The sequence below is a fragment of the Emys orbicularis genome, chromosome 6 (assembly GCF_028017835.1).
Source record: "Emys orbicularis isolate rEmyOrb1 chromosome 6, rEmyOrb1.hap1, whole genome shotgun sequence".
Classification (NCBI taxonomy): domain Eukaryota; kingdom Metazoa; phylum Chordata; order Testudines; family Emydidae; genus Emys; species Emys orbicularis.
This window is the reverse complement of record NC_088688.1, coordinates 87816144-87838971: the sequence shown is the minus strand read 5'-3', so window position 1 is coordinate 87838971 and position 22828 is coordinate 87816144. Positions and strand designations below refer to the sequence as shown.

Here is a 22828-nt window from a genome sequence, read left to right as displayed (position 1 = left end):
ACACTACTGCTTGTACAAAGGCTCAGAGTGTATACCATTCAAATTGAAAGACACCATTTTGTATGTTAACACTTCTGGTATGTGTGAATTCCCCAGGCTTGCCAAAAGAAATACAGCTGAGAAGAGTATGAGTGTGACTTGTATGACAGGAATGGACAATCTCAAAGACTTCTTTAATATTGTAGTTTTTATTTTTGTAAGACTGGATATTGGGTCTTCCGTTTTTCTGGTGACATCAGTACGGTTTTAACATTTAGGTTGTTACGGCTCAATGGATATATTGCAAACTGATGGGGGAATCTTGCTTCAGATAAGCATCTAGAATGTAGGTCTCCAAGGCTGTTGAAAAGGGTTAGGGTGTGTAGAACCAGGTGGCAGTGGTTATAGGTGGAATGCTTCCTTCAAAGTTCAAATGTAGTTTGAAATAGAAGTTAAAGTACAAATTATTAGGGGCTTGTCTACACTGGCAATTAACAGTGCTGCAACTTTCTCGCTCAGGAGTGTGAAAAAACACCCCCTGAGCTCAGCAAGTTGCAGCGCTATAAAGCGCCAGTGTAAACAGTGCCCCAGCGCTGGGAGCTACGCCCCTTACTGAGGTGGTAACCTGCGCCGTGACCATACAAAGCATGTTAAAGCGCTGCCGTGGCAGAGCTTTAGTGTTGCCAGTGTAGACTAGCCCTAGATCTTGTCTAGGTTAGAGCTCTTTACAGCAGCAAAAATCCATGTCAATGCAAATCATGAGTGCAGAGGCACTGCAGGAGTGTAAAATGGGCTTTGCTTTAGTGCTGCAGTGTATCTGCATCAGTGCAAAAAATTCTAATACAACCAAGCCTTTAATGCTGCAGGTAGCAACAACTACTTCTTTGCAACTTCGACTGCACTCTGAGTTGGTGGTGGAACTCGGCTTAGCAGCTGAGCCAGAATCAATGGTGTCATAGGCACAGATCTAAGTGTGCTGCCAAAGGGGAGTCCAATACTGGGCATGGATGGCCTCCATATTGATGCTTTGAGTTCTCTGGAACTGGGATGGGAATCCTTGGTAGATCCTGGAGTTCTGAGTGGTTGGAAGGATGTGCCCCCTGCTCCTTGCACTTAATTCCCCCTTCATGGGAGGATTCTAAATGGACTTCAGGTCACTGAGTTGTGACATTAAATTTGCCTTGCCCTCCTCAATCCTGCCATTCCCCTAACACTGCCATTGGTGCCACTCACCACCATGACCACATGCTTGTATGTTATATCCCTATCCCCCACTTTACATTTTTCACTTATCTTTTTGTTTGCAGACTCTTTGGGGCAGGGACTGGCTCAGTGGTGCCCATGTCTTGACTGAGACCCTTGGTTGTATCATAAATGATGACATACTACGTGTTTTTTGTCCACAATGTCCCATAATAACTAGGAATTAACAGGCATGGGCCCTATCCTGATAGGTGCTGAGTATTCACAAGTCACTAAGGAAAACTGGTTGCTCAACAACCCTCAATATTAGGCTCTCTAATCATTGTAGAATGTGCTATGGCTTGAAGCTACAGACCATATTCCAATCACAGGGAGAGGTGCTTTGTCCACAGAAGCTGTGCTGTAGTAGGAGCTATAGAGAAGAGTTCTCCATACTTGGCTAGAATTGCTCATGAGGACTCCCGGTGACCACCTGCTGCAACAGCAGCAGCAGCTCCCCCACCTGGGACTGGTTGTACAGTGCACTCCTCCCAGTGATGTGGTTAATGAAGGAGTGGCCTTGCCCTCAACACTCCCCCACGAGAAGATGGCTTTAATGAGGAGCAGAGGCTCCACTCGCTGTCCAGCTACACTGTGTCTGCCCCCTCCCTAAGGGATATGTGGGTGGAGACTGTGCTCTCCCATCTGTAGCCCCTACATCCAGAATGGCTACTTCCCCTGCAATTCCCCACCCAGCTGTTTCCAACATATGCGAGAGCCTCAGCCTCTGATCCCATCCACATCCTGTGGCCTCATCTAAATTTAGCCTTTGCAATATCTTCCCTCGTGATTCCTCCTTAGCTCATGAGGATGGGATAGTAATTTCAGTCCCTCTCTTTTCCCCAAATAAGAGTTAACTGGCTGGGCAGGAAGAGGAGCCAGAAGTTAACAGACATGTTTGTGGATGGCATATGTGTGGGGAGTTCTGAGAACTTTAGCTTCAATCATGTATAATCGTGTATGGGTATTAAAAATGACTCTAGTGATTAACAATACAGTGACTATGCAAATCCCTCTGCCCTGATTGGCTAAGGGCCATTAAGAAGCTCTGCATTTGTATACTTTACAATTATTGAGAAACAGTCATACAGACATTATGCAAATCAAATCCACTCCGCTAAAGTGCAAGGAATTGCATAAATTGATAACTGAGGATTTGTCTACATATTCAGCTTAAACCTCTCCAACGCATCATCAGTGATCTACAACCCATCCTGGGCAATGATCCCTCGCTTTCACAGACCTTGGGTGGCAGGCCAGTCCTCGCCCACAGACAACCCGCCAACCTTAAGCATATTCTCACCAGCAACCACACACCGCACCATAACAACTCTAACTCAGGAACCAATCCATGCAACAAACCTCGATGCCAACTCTGCCCGCATATCTACACCAACAACACCATCACAGGACCTAACCAGATCAGCTACAACATCACCGGTTCATTCACCTGCACATCCACCAATGTTATATTGCCATCATGTGCCAGCAATGCCCCTCTGCTATGTACATTGGCCAAACTGGACAGTCACTACGTAAAAGGATAAATGGACACAAGTCAGATATCAGGAATGGCAATATACAAAAACCTGTAGGAGAACACTTCAACCTCCCTGGCCACACTATAGCAGATGTAAAGGTAGCCATCTTACAGCAAAAAAACTTCAGGACCAGACTCCAAAGAGAAACTGCTGAGCTTCAGTTCATTTGCAAATTTGACACCATCAGATCAGGATTAAACAAAGACTGTGAATGGCTAGCCAACTACAGAAGCAGTTTCTCCTCCCTTGGTGTTCACACTTCAACTGCTAGCAGAGGACCTCACCCTCCCTGATTGAACTAACCTCGTTATCTCCAGTCTGATTCTTGCCAGCATATTTATACCTGCCCCTGGAAATTTCCATTACATGCATCCGATGAAGTGGGCATTCACCCACGAAAGCTTAATCTTAAAGGTGCCACAGAACTCTCTGTTGCTTTTTACAGATCCAGACTAACATGGCTACCCCTCTGATACAGTACATATGGAATTATTCCAGAATAGCTGTTTTGGAATAAATGTTCTGGAATAACTATTCCTGAATATCATGTATGAACACTCTTATTTCGTAATATACTTAATCCAATTTGGAATTGGATACTACTTATTGAAGTGCACAATGCATGACTTATTGAGACTTGTGAAACATCAAAAATTGGTTTTCAAAAGTGAAATTGAGTGAGAGGGCATGGGAAGGAAAAGGGTGGGGACGAAAAGAAGTAGAACCTCAAATGCCATTCAGATCTGCTGATGATTCTAGACAGTCTAAGATGGGGGAGGGACAATTAACAAAATGAACACAGTGGATGAGCATCCATAATCTTGACTAAATACTCTTTAGTGATGTGTTTAGGAAACGTCTTTTGAACATAATCCACTTTCTGGAAACACATTTTCCAAAGTAATTCAGTCAAATCAACAAAGTCCCTTTTGAAAAATTGTACCCTCTGAAAAATTAAGTGTTTGGACTAAATGTTTTAAAATAAAGTTTATTTGCGTGTAGGGATAGTGGTTGAAATGATAACTTTTACAATATCTTCAAGTATGAAACCATTGTAATACAAATGACTCGGTCTCTTTAGAATGGCTCTTTCAAAGTTTTAATTTAGTTTGTGGGAAAACAAATCAACCCAGATTGACAAGAAAACCATTAATTAATGACTTTTAGTTTTCTGTCTTTTCAACAGCTGAAATAGCCAAAAGAGATAACAATAAATTATTAAAATTAGATATTTAAAGCAAAATCATATTTACAATACAATTATGGCTGTTTTAGCCTAAGCAGATGTAAATATATCATCTTCCACTGGAAGAACTGATCTTTCAATATTAAACATCATAGAAGCCAATATTTGAAAGCAATTAACAGGGCCACTTCAAAATAGGTGGAGAAGAGACATACTTATAGCCCCTGTTTTAATGCACAGGAATAGATGGATTTGTTGTAGGATAAAATAAAAATTCTGTTCTTTTCCTAACCACCCACCTAATAAAACAGTCAGTTGGCATCCAGGAAACACTAATATCAAGTGCAGATAATCAGTTCCTGCTGCTTGCCATTATACAATTAAAGATAAAACAAAAGGCTTCATATTCATGTTACTTTCTCATTGTTAAAGTAACTACCTTTCTTGCTTCTTATCTTTGTTACTCATTAGAGGAGCTGACAAAGCAGAGGAAACAGTAATGAAACTATAGGGATGTTTGTTGTCTGTTGAAGTTTTGGTCCTTCAGAACTCATTCCAAGATGAATCCAAGCAGGCATGTTTTTCTTTGTAGGACCTGAAGGAACAAAGCCTGAATTTAAATTCCTTTAAATTAAACAGAAAAAGGTATGATTTGCATGTACTTCATTGCTCCAAAGTACTTCCTTTCAGGCTTCAGCTGAGCACCCAGCTATGGAGTCTCTTTCAAGGGAGTGTTTACAGTTCTGAAAGAGTTGTGAATGGCAGCACTCAGAGAACATTTAAGAAATGACTGATGAGATTTGATGGCACTCAGGAGAGAAAACCTCCAAGTATTCATATGTAAATCCCAGATATTTGCCAGAATGTTGCTTTTAAGTACTGCCATATTTTCTTTCCAAGTGCATATGGAGTAAGTAGATGGAGGTAATGTTCCCTCTAGAGACCCAGAAACTGGTTTTAATATGAAAGAAAAATGTCAGAGTACTAAAAGCTTTCAGGTTTTTCCTTTGTAAATAAAAGCCTCCAGGGAACTTGAATGGAAAAATTCCTTCTAAAGAGATTATCAAATTTGTTAATTCACTTAATGGTCTTTCCAGGTTAATTGGATTTTGCTAATCAGAATGCTGGCCACGTGTGTTTACCTTGATTCTAACTTCTTAAGGGCTTAAAATGGTAAACATTTAATGAAGAGAGATCTTCTCTTTTGTTCCACACAAACACAGATACATTATAATTTAGCAGATCTCTGTTTAAATTAAAGGGAATCTGGAAGGAACAATTTTCTGTTACATTATGTACTACATAAAGATTTTCACTATGTGTGTGTGTGTAATATATATATTACACATATATACACTATAGCATTTTTATAATATATAACATTTTGTATACATAATGCATATAAAATATAGGTCACAATTATTTATATATAATCTGAAAAGAAGTATACCCTGTAACTCCCCCTCAATTCAGAGAGATCTGTTAAATTAAAAAATATTAACCTCTGACTATAGGGGAATTGAGGAATTCTTGAACATCACCTCTCACTCCATTAACTTTCTCCGAGAAGTTTAGTATTTCACCCCACACTCTAGATACTTATCCAAATCTTTAAAAACCAAAAATATTAACATGAACTTAGCGCTGTTGAAAGGTGTTGACATACAAAAGCTCTTATTTATCCACTGGTTTCAGAGTAGCAGCCGTGTTAGTCTGTATCCTCAAAAATAACAGGAGTACTTGTGGCACCTTAGAGACTAACAAATTTATTAGAGCATAAGCTTTCGTGGGCTACAACCCACTTATGCATCCGAAGAAGTGGGTTGTAGCCCACGAAAGCTTATGCTCTAATAAATTTGTTAGTCTCTAAGGTGCCACAAGTACTCCTGTTATTTATCCACTGTTCAAGTCCATTGTGGTCAGAGATTGTACAGACTTTCCCATAATATCCTGACAGTGTGCCTCCACACTGGGCTAGAGGGGTCACCTCTAGCGAAGGCAAGTCCCTACGCTTATCTTTCTAAAATTTCCCATCATTGCTACCACTGGTGGGTTTCCACTGATGATAGCAACGGTGAGAACTCCAACGTAAACAAGACCCCAGCAACTGTCAATGTGTTAATCACAGTGTCAACTAGATCTGATTTGCGCAGGATTAGATGACAGAATGATTACACTGCCAGTGGGCAGGATACAGTAGGGCCTGGTCTAGGTCAATGTAGTTATGGTGCTCAGGGGGCGTGAAAAATTCACAACACTGAGTCCCATAATTAAACTGACCTAACCTCCATGGCTAGGTCAATGGAAGAATTCTTCTGTCAACTTCTTATCCACTGCTTAGGGAAGTGGATTACCCACATAGATGTAAAAAACCCTTCTCTCACTGTAGAATCGCCTACGCTACAGTGTTACAGCTGTAGTGCTGTAGCTGTGCCTCTGTAGCACCCATAAGGTAAACGTGGCCTAGCACTCCCACAACTGGTGGGGGTGCAGTGTTGTTGGCACTGGTGGGAAATTTTCTGTCAAGAAGGCTAATGTAGAGATGCCAGTGTAATCTTTGGCCTCTGGACTGAGAGCAAACTTATTCTAATACAGTCCAACACTCATCCCTATTGACCATGAATGTCACCTCAGCTGGACCCCAAGTTTAAGTTTGGTCCAGGCAAAGTGTTAAGTTTCCCCTTATACTGTACATCTGGAATCCTCATTTCTTTCATTTTATTCCCAGTATTGGCATTTGTCAGAACTCAAGAGACTCCCTTTCATTGAGTCAGACCTCCTGTCTTGAGAGAAACCTGGGGCTGCTTCTTGAACGATTCTGAATAATCCTGACACTGCCGAAGTGTTTACTCCCCTCATAGCTGATTACTGAATATGACAGAGGTGCGCTGTGAATAGTAAAAATATGCACTAGAGATGTGACACATGAATTATGTGTCATATGATAACTGCACATGAATTATGCTTTAGAAAGGAATAATGATGCTTCTTACCACAACCATCTTCCTGGTTTTGAGGGAAACAGTGCAGAATCCCATAAACACATTGGCAGAACAAACATCCTTCCTGGGTCCACTCTCCATGGCCAATGGCACCGCAGCTACTGCAGGAGGAGAAAAAAGATTCCATAAACAGGAGTGCTGTGACTGAAAATTGAGTTTCCTCTTTCTCCTTCACTGGGAGATAATCCCTGTTTGTTGCTTACCTGATCCGTTTATCATGTTCACAGTGTCTGCCAGTAAAGTGTTTTGGACATATGCAAAAACTCCCCAGGAAACAGGTCCCTCCATTCTGACAGCAGCTTCTGTTCAGTTTTCTGGCTTAAGTCAAAAGTAGAGAGAGCAGAAAGGAAGTTATCCAAGGAACTAGACTGTCAAACAGAGAGACTTGCCATGCACAGCTAGGTCACCACTAGGAATCTGTCTGGTAAAGAGTTACCATCTGATGGCTTTTAGGTTCCAGTTCTTTGTAGAAGAAACCTGTCCAGTGGGAAGAAACCACTACAGTTGGTTGAACTTGTTTGCTCTATTTGAAAAGACTAAGATTGAAGTTAATTTCTTCCTAAATCAAGGTTTGATTATCCTCACATTCACAGAGGCCATGATGCCCGCAGCCATATGAGCAGTATGCATGGTGTGTACCATTGTCAGGGGCAGAGCCAGCCCCACAGCAGTGGTGAGGAGGAACAGCACTGGCTGCCCCATTATTCTTTAAAATTTGGCCCCACAACCCTCAGTCATGACGGGGGAGCACCAGAGCCAAAACCAATAGAATTGCGACGTGGCACACGGGGGTTGCAGCGCTGCTGCTCAGGTTATGACAAATGGGCCATGGGGCCAAACATGAGCGTCGCTGTGACTTCCATGCACCAGGTCTCGATGTCACTCTCAAGTCTGATCCCACTACTTCCCTGTGATGACAGAGGGCAGCGGGTGCCAAACCTGAATGGGCAGTGCGGTGACTAGTGCTACTCCTTGTCATTGCTGTGGGGCTAGCTCCTGTGTCACGGCAACCCCTCCCACCTGCTGGAGCCTTGCCCCACCCACAGGATTCACTCAGCGACAGCCCCAAGACCTGCTCAGGGAGCTGCAGTGAGTGCCTGTGTTGGGGAGCTGTCTGGGAGAGGTACGGCAGGGAGCCATGGGTGGAAAGTGGACATGAGGGGATTTTACTTAGGGCCCAGTGATGGGTCTTGGTGGGTGACTTTGTTTTGTTTCCTTGTTCTGGATGGGAGTCTTGTTGAAGAAGAAACTTTGGCCTGGAACCCCCAGAGGTACCTTGCATTGTGCCTATCATCTGAAAAATTTTGGGGGTGTCTCTTCACAGACGTGGTACCTTTTAGAGCCCAGTTTTGCCTGCTTTGTGGCTAGTAGAGGACTTCAGTCTCCAGAGGTGTTAATCTAGTACCTTTCACAAACACTTAACTTGCTTAAAATAGAGGAAGTGTTTCAAAACATTTGCATCTGTTGGTAAGATATTTACATGTGAATTATTGAGAACATAAAAGAGTTTGGTTGACAGAGAGAATATGGACTGTGCCAAATTACAACAGAATGCTAGAGATCTTTCATGGAAAAAAAGTACAGAAGTGTAGATCAGATAGCTCTGATAGGACTGGATTCCAAAATGAAATAACAGAGGTAGGAAGATATTACACAGATTTTAAGATCTAAAATGTGTGTTAGTACAGAGATTATATAAGGGCTTCTGAAATATGCTGGGTTAAAACAATGGAGACTAAGTCCTGTTTATCTACAGAACAGGGTATAGCACAGGCAACACCCACTAATATGCATCAAGCCTGACCTCTGAAGAGTTCTTTATAGTATGTTTTCCATTAAAGAGGTGGGGAAGTATAAGAATAATTACAAGAACGTGCTCTCTGAATCATGGCAATAGCTTTCAGCACAGCTCCCTCGATATTCACATAATGAAGAGTATTTTCGTATTTAGATAGTGTGTGGGGGTCTTCTTTTAGTTGCCTTAATAACAATCAAACCAAAGCAAACGTTTCTGGGAAGAACAGAATTCATAAGAAGATTTAATGTGAGTGGCAATGGCTCTCATATGCCAGAGAAGCACTTATTTCTGAATTCTTCTCACTTCTCAGATTTGTACACTTCAAGCATGGCCCCATGCAGAGGGGCATATCTATTTTCATGGAGCAGTTCTAACTGTGTGATGTGATTTTTATGACTGACTGTTGTGCATACATTGTAGCTTGTTCCTGCTAATAAGCTACATCATGTGCAGCATTCTTAAATTATTCATTATTTGTATTAGTGTAATGGCTCAGAGCCCCAGTCACGGACCAGGACCCCGTTGTGCTAGGCCTCGTACAAACACAGAACAAATCAATTAAGAGTTATATCATACAGTTCAAGCTTCTCTATTTTTAACCTGGAAACATGAGATTTTGCAAGGCAGATCAGATTACTGATCCACCTAGTGTGGTATCCTCTGTCTGGTAATGAGAATTGCTGATGTTTCAGAGAACAAAGTCTTGCCTGCTTCCGTAGTGCACCTAAGCAGTTTTGAAGTGCTGTACTGTACATTAGAGAGATTCCTTCTCAGCCCCGTAGTTCATGCCCAGAAGTGTGCAAAATGATTCTTTATCTTGGAATTTATAATTGCATATGCATGCTAAGTTACACTGTTACGCAGCCCCTTTAAAAAAAATTTAGCTACAGTGCCTGACTAGACTATATGCTGTGCTACTGAGGCTATGTCTACACTGCACTTATGTCGTTAAAACTTTTGTCACTCAGGGGTGTGAAAAAACACCTCCCACCCCCACTCCGAAGGACAAAAGTTTTAATGACAAAAAGCACCAGTGATTTGTCAGTGGGAGATGCTCTCCTGGTGACAAAGCTACCACCCATCCTCGAGGGTAGTTTTATTTTGTCGGCAGGAGAGCTCTCTTCCAGCGACAGAGAGCGGCTGCCCTGCATGCCTTACAGCAGCAAGGCTTTAGCGGCACGGCTGTGCCACTATAAGTTGTGCAGTGTAGACATAGCCTAAGTAATGCAATTGAGGACAAAGGTCTGGACATCACTGGAGCCTGCAGTTCTTCAATTAAGGTTTCTTTAGTTATTGTAAAAAAATAGTTCAATTTGGATCATGTATACAGTGAAGCTTGACTCTTCTCCCCTTCCCCCCACCTCTAGGATGCAAATATAATAACTGAGCATAGAAAAGAATATTTTTTTTGATCATGTACCAATCAGTATTTAAGTGGCAACAAAACCCTAATGGCATGCTCCCATCAAAAGAGATGATTTGAGCCAACTTTCTCAACTTCCCCTTCGTCTGTTTGCAACCAGCAAAAGTCAAAATGAGGTGTATGATGTATCACCTTTAACCCTTTCCATCAGTTACAGCATTAGTGCTGAAATGGACTAGCAGCATTTCCTGATTATCCATAGGGCTACATTTTCCAAGTGTCACAGGATATTTTGATGGGATTTTGGGTGGCTAAATGCCATACAACACTTTGACAAGTTACAGATTGAGGTCAGATTTATACAGTATTGCCAAGTCTGAGTATTTAAAAATCAGAAGTGTCACACCAAAAACATCATGAGTGGCATACAAATCAGAAGATTAAAAAAAAAAAAATAGGTTACTTTTATTTGCCTTCTCATTTCTAAGGCATAGAGTTGGCCACATGGTTTATATTTAATTTTCACCTGTGGGTAGCTCTACTTTTTAAAAGAACTCTAATCTGTTGTACAATTTTCTGTTTTCAAGACAGCATTTAATCAGATCATAAACCAGAATTTTGAGTGTTTCCCACTTTCTGTGCACTTGTCTGCTATTAATTTATTCTGTGTAACTGCTTAAGATTTTAGAGCCAATTTTTAAATGTGGCCACATGCAGCAAGGTCCATCTGCAAAAATATGTATATACACTCCTTATGTGTGCAAAAACATGCATTTCAAAAGGTGTATCTTGAGTGCATATGGGATGAATGCACAACATAATCCATGGAATTTACTGTAGAATCCATATCTTCCTGCAGAATTTAGATTCAATTTCTATTAAGTACAAAGGGTCTTTCATGCAAGTATATATTTCTATATACAATGACACAGGTTATTCATACAGACATCACTGGGTATGCAAATACAGAGTTGTGTGCATCCAACAGGTGGGCACAAAAGTGTAGCCCTTGATTTTTTTAATATAACGAAGTCAGGTTATTATGCAATGGTGCCTGCGTGAAAGGGTTTCTCCTTGAGAAGCTAGTTCACATTGGACATGAAAAACCTGTTGCCTCTCAATACAACGATTAACTTACCATCTGTAAGCCCAATGAAAGGTAAGACTTCAGAGGGGTTCCTCCTTCTCCTCTCAGAATTGAGATTATTTATATCATTAAAGGTGGTTAAGGAAGTGTTTGGATTTTTCTGGTCTGGGTTATCATCACAGTTCTCCCCCTCACAGCCTTTAAATATATATATTAAAAAAAAAAAATTAGGTCAAACTCTCAGTGATGGCTAAACTGTAGATTTAGCTTTGATAGCTGCAATAGATGGTGTTCAAATAAAGTTCCCATGCAAGTTTGAAGTGGTGGTGAAGATATTATCCCATCGTGGTATGGAAGATGGTCAGTATTTTATGTACCTTTGTCTGTTTGTTTTTCTGCTTCAGGGTCTGATCTAATTCTCATTGCCTGCTCTCAGTGAGAGGTCGGACAGGTAAAAAGGTTTTTTTGAAATGTTCTGAAATATCTTGCTGAAGCTTAGTAGTATGTATTACAATAGTATCAAGCAGCTCCTAACTAGGGATCCAGGCCTACTGTGCTAGCCACTGTACACACATTGTTAAAAGTTGCCCCAAAAAACTGATATCCTGAGACACCAATTCTGTCCTCAGTTGTGTTTAGAGTGGAACTGGCAACTGATTCAGGGTGCAGTGTTAATGGAAGACCCCAATCCTGCAAACAATCTGGTACATGCTTAATGTTACTCACATGAATAGAAGCATTTAGGATTATTCACATATGTAGGTGTTTGCAGGGTGAGGGTAAAAGCAGTATTTGTTTTGTATGCTAGCTATTTACAAGTAAAAGTATTCAAAGTGCACAGAAAAATACATTTTTTTGTTAAGAAAACCAGCAAAAGCAAAACGGGGGTTGGAGGGGGGAGAGAAGGAGTTCTCTTACCATTTCCAAATTGGATTACTTGTAAAGATAGTGCCAAGCTTAAAAGACACCTAAAACACAAAATGATACATATAAGGGAATGCTGATCTCACTAAAAAGACGTTAAATTATACCATCAAAGGAGCAATAAACCTAGCATTTATTATGCTCAACAATCCTGGAGCAAAATAGGGTTTGAGGAAGGGAAATCAACACCTACTTACTACTACATTGATGAGTACAAAAGAAAATGATAGCTATAGAGAAAGATAAAATTGAAGTTAAGGATCTTAAATATAAGATTTTATAAAATGTCAATACATTTCACTAGAATGAATGAACACTGGCATTTTCCAGACTGACTCTATGTATATAAAGTAGCATTAGCTTACCTAATAAGCAGCATTTTTCCTCAGGTCAGTCTGTATTTCTTTCCTTTCCTTACACCTGAAATCCCTCTGATGTATTTTTCACACCACAGTCCATACAATGAAGAACTCTTTCTGACAGAAGGCAGACTAAAGCTACTCCCTGCACACAGCTCACAGGGTAATGCTTATCCCCCTGAGCTTTAACACTGAGTTGACACTGTATGTATTCCCTGGCTCCCTGCAGCAGGTCACTTACAATTAGCACCTTCCTACTCTCTCCTCCCACCTCCTCACTTGACCTCTTCTCATTAACTCAGCAATTTGCCAAGAGGCCAGAGGGGTGATGTTATACAGGCCCCATTATGGGGTGGCCTTGGGGCACCATAGTTACAGTTGAACTGAGCTTTCAGTTAAAAGCTAATTTTCAAAGTGCTCTAATATCCACATGCACACTCAGATTGTCTTGAAAATTTCTGTGCATCATCAGGATGCAGGATGATAGGGTGCAAATTTGGAGTCTTTTGATCAAGATATAGAGCCCAGAAAAAATTAAAATGAGTCCGGAACCAGCAAAGGGACCATATTTGGAGTTTTTGTATGTTAGTTTTTGTGTAATATGCTACCTTGTTTGGGGCCTTTTAAATATTATATACAATATTTTAATGGTTGGCAATTTATTATTTAACTGTGCAGTCCGATAAGGACCTTGACAGATAAGGGACAGATCTTAGTGACACAATAATAATGTATTATTTATTAGATTATAAAATGTGCATATCCCTAAATAAGTGCTTGTCTACATGCAGAGTGTTATGGGTTTAACTTAAGATGTGATTTTAAACAGATTTAGTTACACTTGTGCAAAAGGCCATGTAGACACACTTGTTTCTGTTTAAACCATGCTTTATTTTGGTTTAGTTTAAGGAATAGGTTTGAATGAAACTGAAATAATTCCACACAGGGATTTGCACCAGTTTGACTAAATGAGTGCAAGCGTGTTTGCAGAAGACCCTCCATGTTCTATATTAGTGGAGGCCTGTTGCACTTATTGGCTGTATACCTATCTTGAAGTGGTTTCCTGTTATTTCAGCTGCAGTATTGCCAACCGAAGCATTTATCATTCATGAATTCAGACCCCCAATATTGAGAGATTTGCTTTAAAAATCACATGATTTTAAACAGTAATAAATTTGGAACTTTTTTGCTTTCTGGTGTTTGAGCTTTCAAGGTTCATATTTTCCAACTTTTCTCTGCAACAACAAAGGCTAGAAACTTAATTTGTATTAAATGGAGGCTAAAATTCTCATGTTATCCAGGAGCGTAGGCTTTAACAAAAATCACAAACATCATGAGGTGTGCAGTAAAATTGCAAGAAGTAGAAACTCTGCAACTGTGCCTCAGAAATAAACCAAACATTCTGAAGTTTCCATTTCAAGTAAGTTAGTTAATATAACGGGGCCATTGAATTTCTGTTAAAAACAGGAGCTGGTGTGACAGTCTTGTCCAGTTTGTTTTTGCCTTCAGAATTCACTGGTGAAAGAGAACCTATGTAAAGGTATAATAAGGAAGGAGAAATTTACAGTACTCACTAATCTCACAAAGCAATTCATTTTTCTTGTAACGATTCCCTCCCTAATTGACTCCCAAAATTGATCCTCTCTCTCACCATGATCCTGCTCTCTCACACACATACAAGTGGCCTATAAACAATGATCTTCATTAGCTTTCTGCATTTAAAAAAAAGAAGTTTACAGCCTAAGGAGAGTCAAAGACTTGCAAATTGAAGTAGTATTTGTTTCCATGAACTTTGACTCAGGATAATGATGGTAAACAATAATTAGTACCTGATATTTATAGATCTCAAACTATGGGCCACTTATGTGAGTGGTTCCATTCATTTCAATGGGATTAATCATCACAGATAAGGTGAACAGGCTCCTGCAAAGACTTAAGCACATGCTTAACTTTTCATACAGAGGGGTTCAACAGTGCGTATAAAGTTAAGCATGTTCATGAGGCCATGTCTACGTTACGGGCACTACAGTGTCAGGGCATAGCTACTGCACCATAGCTATGCCGCTGTAATCTCATGGTGTACGCATAGGAAAGGTTTTTTCCGTCTCTGTAGAAACTCTGTCTCCCCAAGCAATGGTAGCTTAGTTGACAGAAGCATTCTTCCATCGAATTAGCTGCGTCTCCACCAAGGGTTAGGTCAGCATAGTTATGGCGCTCAGGGGTGTAGATTTTTCACACCTCTGAGCACCAAAGCTATGTTGGCCTAAGTTTTAAGTGTAGACCAGAACTCAGTCTTTGCAGCACTATGTCAATGAGGGGGTGATTTTTACTGAAGTAATTATACCAGTACAAGCCCTAATATGGGCACAATTAGATCAGTATTAAGCTATTTTATATTAGAATAGCTTGTTTCCCTTCCTGTACTGAAATAAGCTGTACCAGTATAAAACACATTTATACTGAAATAACTCCTTAATGGTACAGCTTTCTAATGTTAGAGAAGGTCTGAGGGCTTGTCTACACTTAAAACACTACAGTGGCACAGCTTCCCCATTGCAGCTGCACTGCTGTAGCGCTTCAGTGTAGACACTACCACGCTGATAGGAGGGATTCTCCCTTTGGCGTAGGTAATCCACCTTCCTGAAAGGTGTAGCTTGGTTGACCGAAGAATTCTTCAGTTGACCTAGCACTGGACTTTAGGTTGGTTTAACTATTCAGCTCAGGGGTATGGATTTTCCACACCCCTGACTGACATAGTTAAACCGACCTAATTTTCTAGTGTATCCCGGCTTCTGAGTCCCTTTTTTTGTGGTTTAACTTAATGCATTTTAGAAGTAGATTAAACTAAACCACACAAAGGGTACGTCTACACTTACCTCCGGGTCCGACGGCAGGCAATCGATGTTCTGGGATCGATCCCGGAAGTGCTCGCCGTCGACGCCGGTACTCCAGCTCAGCGAGAGGAGTACGCGGCATCGACGGGGGAGCCTGCCTGCAGCGTCTGGACCCGCGGTAAGTTCGGACTAAGGTACTTCGAATTCAGCTACGTTATTAACGTAGCTGAATTTGCGTACCTTAGTCCGAAGTGGGGGGGTAGTGTGGACCAGGCCAAAAGGCATTTTGAGTGCAGAATAAGAGCATCCACACGGGAAGCTAGTAGCGGAATTCTGCAATAGCTTATTCTGGGCTATTTCCCCATGTAGACAAGCCCTGAATCTCCTACTCTTGAAGATGCAAAATAATTATGTAGTGACCATCACAAGCCCTCAACAACATATAGTTAATGGAATGGTTAATGTGAAGTGGTTGTGGTTAGCTAATGAATAAACTTTGACTGTTCCAGATATTTATTACATAGATGAAACTTTTTTGTGTGTGTGTATTTTCTCTTCTTTTGTTTGTAGCTTAAGTTTGCTAAGATCAGTGCCAGAAGGTTATTCATTTTTGGCCAATTGATCAGACATTGTTTTCAGATATCTACATTTATTATAAAGCTTAATAAAAATAAAATTGAAAAACTTCACTGATGGATTTGTTGGAGATGCTGCTGATGATGTTAGAATGTAAAATGCATCTCCTTGTTTTCTCTTCTGAATTATGTTACATTTGATTTTAAATGCAGCAACATGGTGAAAGCTGACATTTCTGGAGGGGTTCAGTACAATTTAGCAGCTCGTTAAAAGCTAATAGCTCTAAGGTGTGCCTGGGACTAGCAAAACAATTAGCACCAGGAACCCTTGACTTTGCTATTGTTGGGATCTATTATCATGTTGCCATTTGGTTGGTTGTATGAAACCAGTGTGGTTTCTCAGAGGCATAGATTAAATCTCAAGAGAATTACATTACAATAGTTAATTCATTCATTATTATTTCAGCTCCATCAGTATGAATTAACAGATTCCCTTAATGCACTTGCTTTTTAAATGAGTTTTACTGCTTAAGAAAGTATTTAATCTTCCCCCTCCTTTTTAGTGTGGATTTATTACCAAGGACACTATCAATTCAGTGTATTGCTATGGAATAGCAGCCTAATAGCAATGTAAATGTAAACTCTATTAGCTGCATTATAATAATAAACTTTGCATGCTGTACCCAGTTATTTGCATGAAAGCATAGTGTATAAAGGAAGTTTAAGTGGAACATGTTCTGAATATGTCAACTGGTGTCTAGAGAATCATAAGACATGCCCCTGCTTACAGAACACAAAAAGATCAAGCTATTGAAGGATGATCTTATGACTGAATTTTAGGAAATTTGGGTTCTGTCCTTGGCTCTGATACAGATTTCTACTTTGACATTGGACAAGTTACTTCACTTTTCTGTACCTCAGTTTCCCATCTGTAAAACTGGGATAAAAATGCTTGCTTGCCTCACAGTGGTATTGTGAAGTGTCATTAATGTATGTGAAGTGATGTGCTTCGTTAGAGAAATCTATAAATTAACAGTAGCTGGCAAATAAGTTGTATAAATCAGTGGTTCAAAAAACTTTTGTACTGGTGACCCCTTTCACATAGCAAGCCTCTGTGTGTGACTCCCCCCCCTCCTTATAAAAATCTAGCTCATAAGCTGTTTAGGCCTCTTAAATTTACCTTTTCGAAAAGCTGGTAAACCCCATTCACTTTCTCTGGGAGAGCCGATGTTTACCAGCGGTTTAAATATCAGTTGATGCTTTATGGACAATGCAAATTCAAGCAAAAATTAATTGAATATTTACTAATCATTGATCAGAATAATAAATATCCTAGTCAAGTTCCAATGGAAGGTATAAATGTCTTGTTTTTCAAAAGCTGACTGTGCTACAAAGAGGTCATGTACGGACCAGACAAAAAATAAAATGAGTGAACTTCCTGCTAATGAAATTCAGGAAATTGAGCAGGAAACAGTGCCCAAAGACCACTGGGATAGGGCTCAATTATGCCTCTGCAGAAACAGAGGGGAGGAGAGAAGGGCACATCATATTAGCAATGGTGCCTTTCTTTTACAGGTATAATGCCTCCTGTGGGCTGATGGAGCACAGTGCAAAGTAGGGAGGGCACTATGCCTTTAAAAGTAGTAGCAAGCCCAACATACAAGTACAACCATTCCAGTGTGTAGAGAAGGGGGGAAGCTTGTGGCCACCCAGAAATGTTTTGTTACATGGAGGGCTTGATCTTTAAAGGAAAATCAGGCTCAGCACCCATCTGAGTTTTCCTCCCAGGTTATTGGACTTGTAGTACAGCGATCAGGTAACTCGCTATAAATTGGGACCAAAGCCTGCTGGGAAGAGGGAAGCAGTGCTACCCGGTGGAGAGGGAAAAGGGGGTGAAATTCTATAGGGACCAGGGCTTGGGCAATCCCTTGTTGAGAGAGAATCAGGGAATAAGCACAGGAAAGGCTCAGCTGAAGCCATGTGAGAAGGCCTGGAAGAAGACCTGGGGAAAGAGCAGCAGCACATTGGCAGGGGTTTACTTGGACTAGAGGTAGTGGGTGTCCTCAGATGGTGAGGTGGATGTGCTAAGCTGCACCTCTCTCTCTCCCTCTCTCTCTCTCTGGGGCTAGTCAATGCTGTACCCATCACTAGCCCACTCCACAATATGGGGAGAGAAATTGTACCTGGTCCTTGTGACAGTGTGTACACCCTCCCCACTCTAGTAAACTCACAATGGGAGTGGCATAATTTAGCCTGTAGCATTAGGAACCTTCCAGTTATTCACCGTTGGGTTCTACTTTACTAATTGCCTTTTAAAGTAAGTGAGTCAATGAGTCATAGTCACTTTACAAAGCAATTAAAAAGGATTAGAGTGTCCTAAAGAGGCAGATTATGTCAGAACATTATATTATATTACTTTCCTTATTACTGCACCATCATGGGGAGTACTACATTAATTAATTAAAAGTTGTAGTTTCCTCTTTAATTAAAATTAGTTTCTAAAGGTGAACTGTAAAACTTTTGGGAGGAAGAAAAGGAGGAAGGAAAAGAAGAAATGAAGGCATTATATAAAGTCGTTAACTCTTACATCTATCACCTATGTCACTGAGTCTTTTTTTTTTTTTTGGTAGTCTTTCACTATAAAACTTTACCCACAGATCACAGTTGTTAAAAATTGAGTTAGTTGACATGATGCTGACCACAACTTTGTGTATAGACCAGGACAAGTCATGTTCCATATCATGTCAGCTAATTGTGATTAAACCTTAACGGTCTGTGTTGGTTGAAAAATCATGCACAACATCATGTCAGCTAACTTGATTCTTCACAGTCGTGTTCAAACAATGTAAAATATTACAGTGTAGGCCCCTCCATCCTAACTGGGTGTATTTTGCATTAGACAAGTGTACCACAAGTCACTGAAGCAAGTGTCACTTTCTCCAAAGAGATGCCAGGATGAATGCTCAACTCTCACTCAGGAAAACAATCTGGATGTATCAGAGGCAGTTGCAGCAAAGCAACAGAGGGAGCCTCAGCAGCACATGTGGGAGCCAGGGACTGATACCAGCACGGATAGAGTTCTTGTCGCAATAGTCATGCCCCTCCCGGTTATCTCTGGGAAGTCTGCTTCATTCAGTACTTGTGGCTGATGTTCACCAGGTTTTGAGACTGGGCCACAGCCAGACTCAGTGGGCTGAGTTTTAGTCTCATCTTGGGCTGAGAGGAAGGATATATATCTGAATGGCAAGTCTGATATTCAGTCGTTCCAAAGAACAGATCTGAGCCTGCAAACTCACATGAGGAGTCCTACTGAAGCCAATAGAAACCCTTGTGTGAGTGAGAACTGCTCATGTGACTAAGGAGTTGCTAGAGGTGGCTTGTTCCAACACACATTTCCTTTTTTGCCTCTACCTGTTACAGCTTGCTGTGTAAGGACTGCACTGGATTGGGCTGGACTAAGAAGTAATTTGCTATTGGCTAGTCTGACATGAGTCTTCAAATCAAATCAAACAATGTGGAATCTTTGAAAAGAGAGTGACCTGAGACTGACATGGTTTCATAGAAGTTTTACGTTATTGTCATTGGAGCTGGCGCCATAGGGCTTTGGCAGGCATCCTGGCTCATATGACTGGCAAAGAGCTATGGAGACCTTCTGGTTTTAGGTCACGGGACAGTGACTGAAGTGTTGTATCATCTTTGGGTTGGTTTTTTTGTATCATTCCTTAGTGGGCAGGTGTCCCCATCACCAAGCCAGAAGCCAAGATGGCCCAGGGTATTCTTATTGCCAGCCTCAGAATAGAGGCTAAAGACTAAATGGATGTGGAAATGAAGGTACCCTTTTGTGCCGATGGGTTGGTCACTCAGGGTTTAAGAATATCGACAGTGTGGCATGGAAACTTGGAGGGCTGCTGTCCATGCTTTAACTTTTCTGTGGAGAAAGAACTTTATTTTTCAGGCTTCTCAAGTCCACACCTTCATAAGCACTAAATTTACCTTTTAAAAAGAGACCGATCAAGATTTTCATAGTGATTCTGGGTGATTCATTTGTCGGGTGCTCAACTTGAGATTCCTTAAAAGGTCCTTTACTTACAGAAAGTACGTAGCACCTCAGCATCCTCTGACTATCAGCACCCTTCTAAAGGTATTTCAAGTTGGCCACCCAAAAATGGAGGCATCCAGAATGACTAGTCACTTCTGAAAATCTTGGCCATTAGTGCAAATAAATATTTAAAAGATGCAGAGGCTGGTCAGCTAGCCTGTGAACATTGTGCGACAACCATTTATTTCTTCCCATACCTTGAAATTGGAAAATGGGCTGATTATTCAGTAATGCATCTCCTCTACTAACAGGTGTACGCTGTGGCTGTGACTAAGTTTATGGGCCAATCAAGTGATTTTGAGTCAGCTGCTCTAACTAGCACTGGTTGAAAATTTTCCAGCAAAACTTTTTCCAATGGAAGATTGGCTTTTCAATTAACTCTTCCCCCCCATCCCACTCCAAGTGTCTCCTTTCCTCAAAACTATTCAATTTTCTGGCCAAAAACTGAAGTTGGGCATTGGGGCTTTGGTGAGAAGTTGAAATTTTCCACGTTAAAAAATAAATAAATCAATTTTCCAGTTAGCTCTAGGACTAACCAATGTAGCACAGAAGCAACTCCAGTCCCCTCAATGAGACTGATGTGGGGTGACTGCTCCCCTCTGTAAATGTGAGTCTGACCAAATAGAGTAACCTTTAGTCTAGTGGTAGCAAACTCAACAGTTCCAAGTAGCTGCGGGAGAAACAATCTGGATAAAATAAGAACCTTTACCTCCACATTTGAGTGCAAAGCCAAATCCTTTGTGTGAGATTCAGGAAACATTTTACTAACTCTTTTTGTAAATCACTTCTTGGTCTGGCCACACTCTGAGCTTTCTGGTTCCATGCTGAGCCTGACTTGTGACTCTGAATGCTCTCCTGGCTGACATTGCAATGGTGGAAGCTGTGTGCTGGCAAAAGTGCTATCTGTAAAATTTTCTAGCATAGGTATGGCCCAGATGGATCCAAGTCTGTCTTAACTCATTTGTACTGAGGAGCTGGAGACTTTTATTTGCATTCCCTTGAGCTTGAGTTTAATGAAGTTACAAAAAAGGAGATCAAGGTCAGCTTAATTATAAGAATAATTTGTGGTGTCCATAACCTATTTGTAAAGGACGATGGTTTAGTTGGCTGCATAAAACAGCCTCTGCCCAGTGATAACTGCTTCCTGATTTAATCAATTTAGCATGAAAATAACTGGGGTGAGTGAACTGGCTTGGCAAAAGATAATAAACAATGAAAATTTTCACTCAGTTCCCCAAACAGATGCCTACATTGAGTCTTCTTTGCAGATTCAGTTTGGATCAATGTGTATAAGTCCCCATATATCTTCTAAATGTATAAATCATGGTGGGTTTATTTAGCTTTGCACAGAACTGTCCCAAGGGCTGCGTGTCTGTCATGGAGGTCGCGGAAGTAACAGATTCTGTAACTTTCCACGACCTCCGTGACTTCTGCAGTGGCCAGTGTGGCTGACCCCAGGGCCGTCCTCGCAGCTGGCTCCAGTGCCAGCTGCTCAGATGGCCCTAGGGACAGCCACACTGGCCACTGTCGGAGCGGCTCTGCAGCCGGCCACTGCTGGAGAGGCTTTGCAGCCAGTTGCTGTGGCTTGGGCGGCCCCGAGCCAGCCACATCGGCCGCTGTTCGGGCGGCCCCAGCAGTGGTCCTTGGCCCTGCAGCCCCAGGCAGCTGGTGCCGTGGGCCCCAGGTGCCCCTCGCCCTGGATGCACCCGCCGCAGTGCCCTCTCCTCATCCACAGTCCTGTTCCCCCCCAAGATTTAGTCACAGGTATAAGCCGAGGACAGGTCACGGCCATGAATTTTTGTTTATTGCCCGTGACCTGTCCGTGACTTTCACTCTAAATACCCATGACTAAAAAGTAGTCTTATTAATAATATTATTGTCCCATAAAACAGTGTCTGGAAAAGAAGTAACTGAGTAAGCATAGCGATTAGAACTGTGCAATTTGGTTTTGTTACCTACCCAAAACTGTTGCCAAGCTCACTAAGGGTCTGTCTACACTGGCAGAGTTACAGCATCGGCAATTACAGGACCGATCAGAGAGCGCTGAAGGGAAACTGCTGCACTTGCAGTGGTATTTGGAGTGGTGCACTCTGGGCAGCTATCCCACAGAGCATCTCTTCTTCTTCTGCCGCTAAGCGTTGTGGGAAGATGGAGGGGGTCGCAGGGCATCCTGGGTCCTATCCCAAAGCCCCGTGATGCATTGCTTTGCATCCCAGCAATCCCTGTGCTTCTGTCCACATTCGGCGTCATCTTTCAACGGCAGCTCGTGGGCACAGAACCGGAGTGGCGGTTTGCCTCCCGCGCCTTGTGGTAGGTGTTCCGCAGCTCCTTCACTTTGACCGTTCACTGCAATGTATCCTGGTCATGGCCCCTTTCTGTCATGCATCGTGAAATCTGTCCGTAGGTATCATAATTTCTACGGCTGGAGCGCAGCTGGGACTGGACAGCCTCCTCTCCCCAAATGCTGATGAAGTCCAGCAGCTCGGCATTGCTCCAAGTCGGGGATCACCTGGTGCATGGAGCAGGCATGGCCACCTGGAAAGATGCGCTGAGACCACTGCACGCATCACCGAGCAAACAGGAAGGGGACTTTCAAAATTCTCAAGGAATTTAAGGGGTGGGGATGATTGTTAGTCACCTGAGGGCAGGGCAGTAGAGTTCAAACCGATGACTAGAGAGGCAAGAACAAGCATTGTGGGACACCTCCCGGAGGCCAATCTCAGCGCTGTAATTGACCAGGGTGTCTACACTGGCACCGTGGCGCTGTACACCTGGTGCAGAAAGCTCTACGCCTCTCGTTGGGGTGGTTTTTTACAGCGCCGTAGCTGCGCAGTTTCTG

The 22828-nt window shown here is 41.8% G+C and overlaps 1 protein-coding gene across 1 annotated transcript; it reads right to left on the bottom strand.

Annotated features, from left to right (window-relative positions):
- Window positions 1-4415: 4415 nt before the first annotated feature.
- Window positions 4416-22239, bottom strand: LOC135879867 (cryptic protein-like). Its single transcript, XM_065405902.1, has 7 exons — window positions 22000-22239; window positions 17071-17149; window positions 12117-12203; window positions 11250-11396; window positions 7154-7268; window positions 6942-7051; window positions 4416-4543 (listed from the first exon to the last, which is right to left on the bottom strand). Exons 1-7 carry the CDS (start codon window positions 22237-22239, stop codon window positions 4416-4418), a joined length of 906 nt encoding a protein of 301 aa, XP_065261974.1.
- Window positions 22240-22828: the final 589 nt, after the last annotated feature.

Coding starts and splice junctions, on each gene's coding strand:
- LOC135879867 (XM_065405902.1), bottom strand. CDS start 22,239: ATGACGCCGAATGTGGACAGAAGCACAGGGATTGCTGGGATGCAAAGC. Junction 11,397..12,116: donor AGTAATCCAATTTGGAAATG/GTAAGAGAACTC, acceptor ATATATTTAAAG/GCTGTGAGGGGGAGAACTGT. Junction 7,269..11,249: donor TTTCATTGGGCTTACAGATG/GTAAGTTAATCG, acceptor TTTTGACTTAAG/CCAGAAAACTGAACAGAAGC.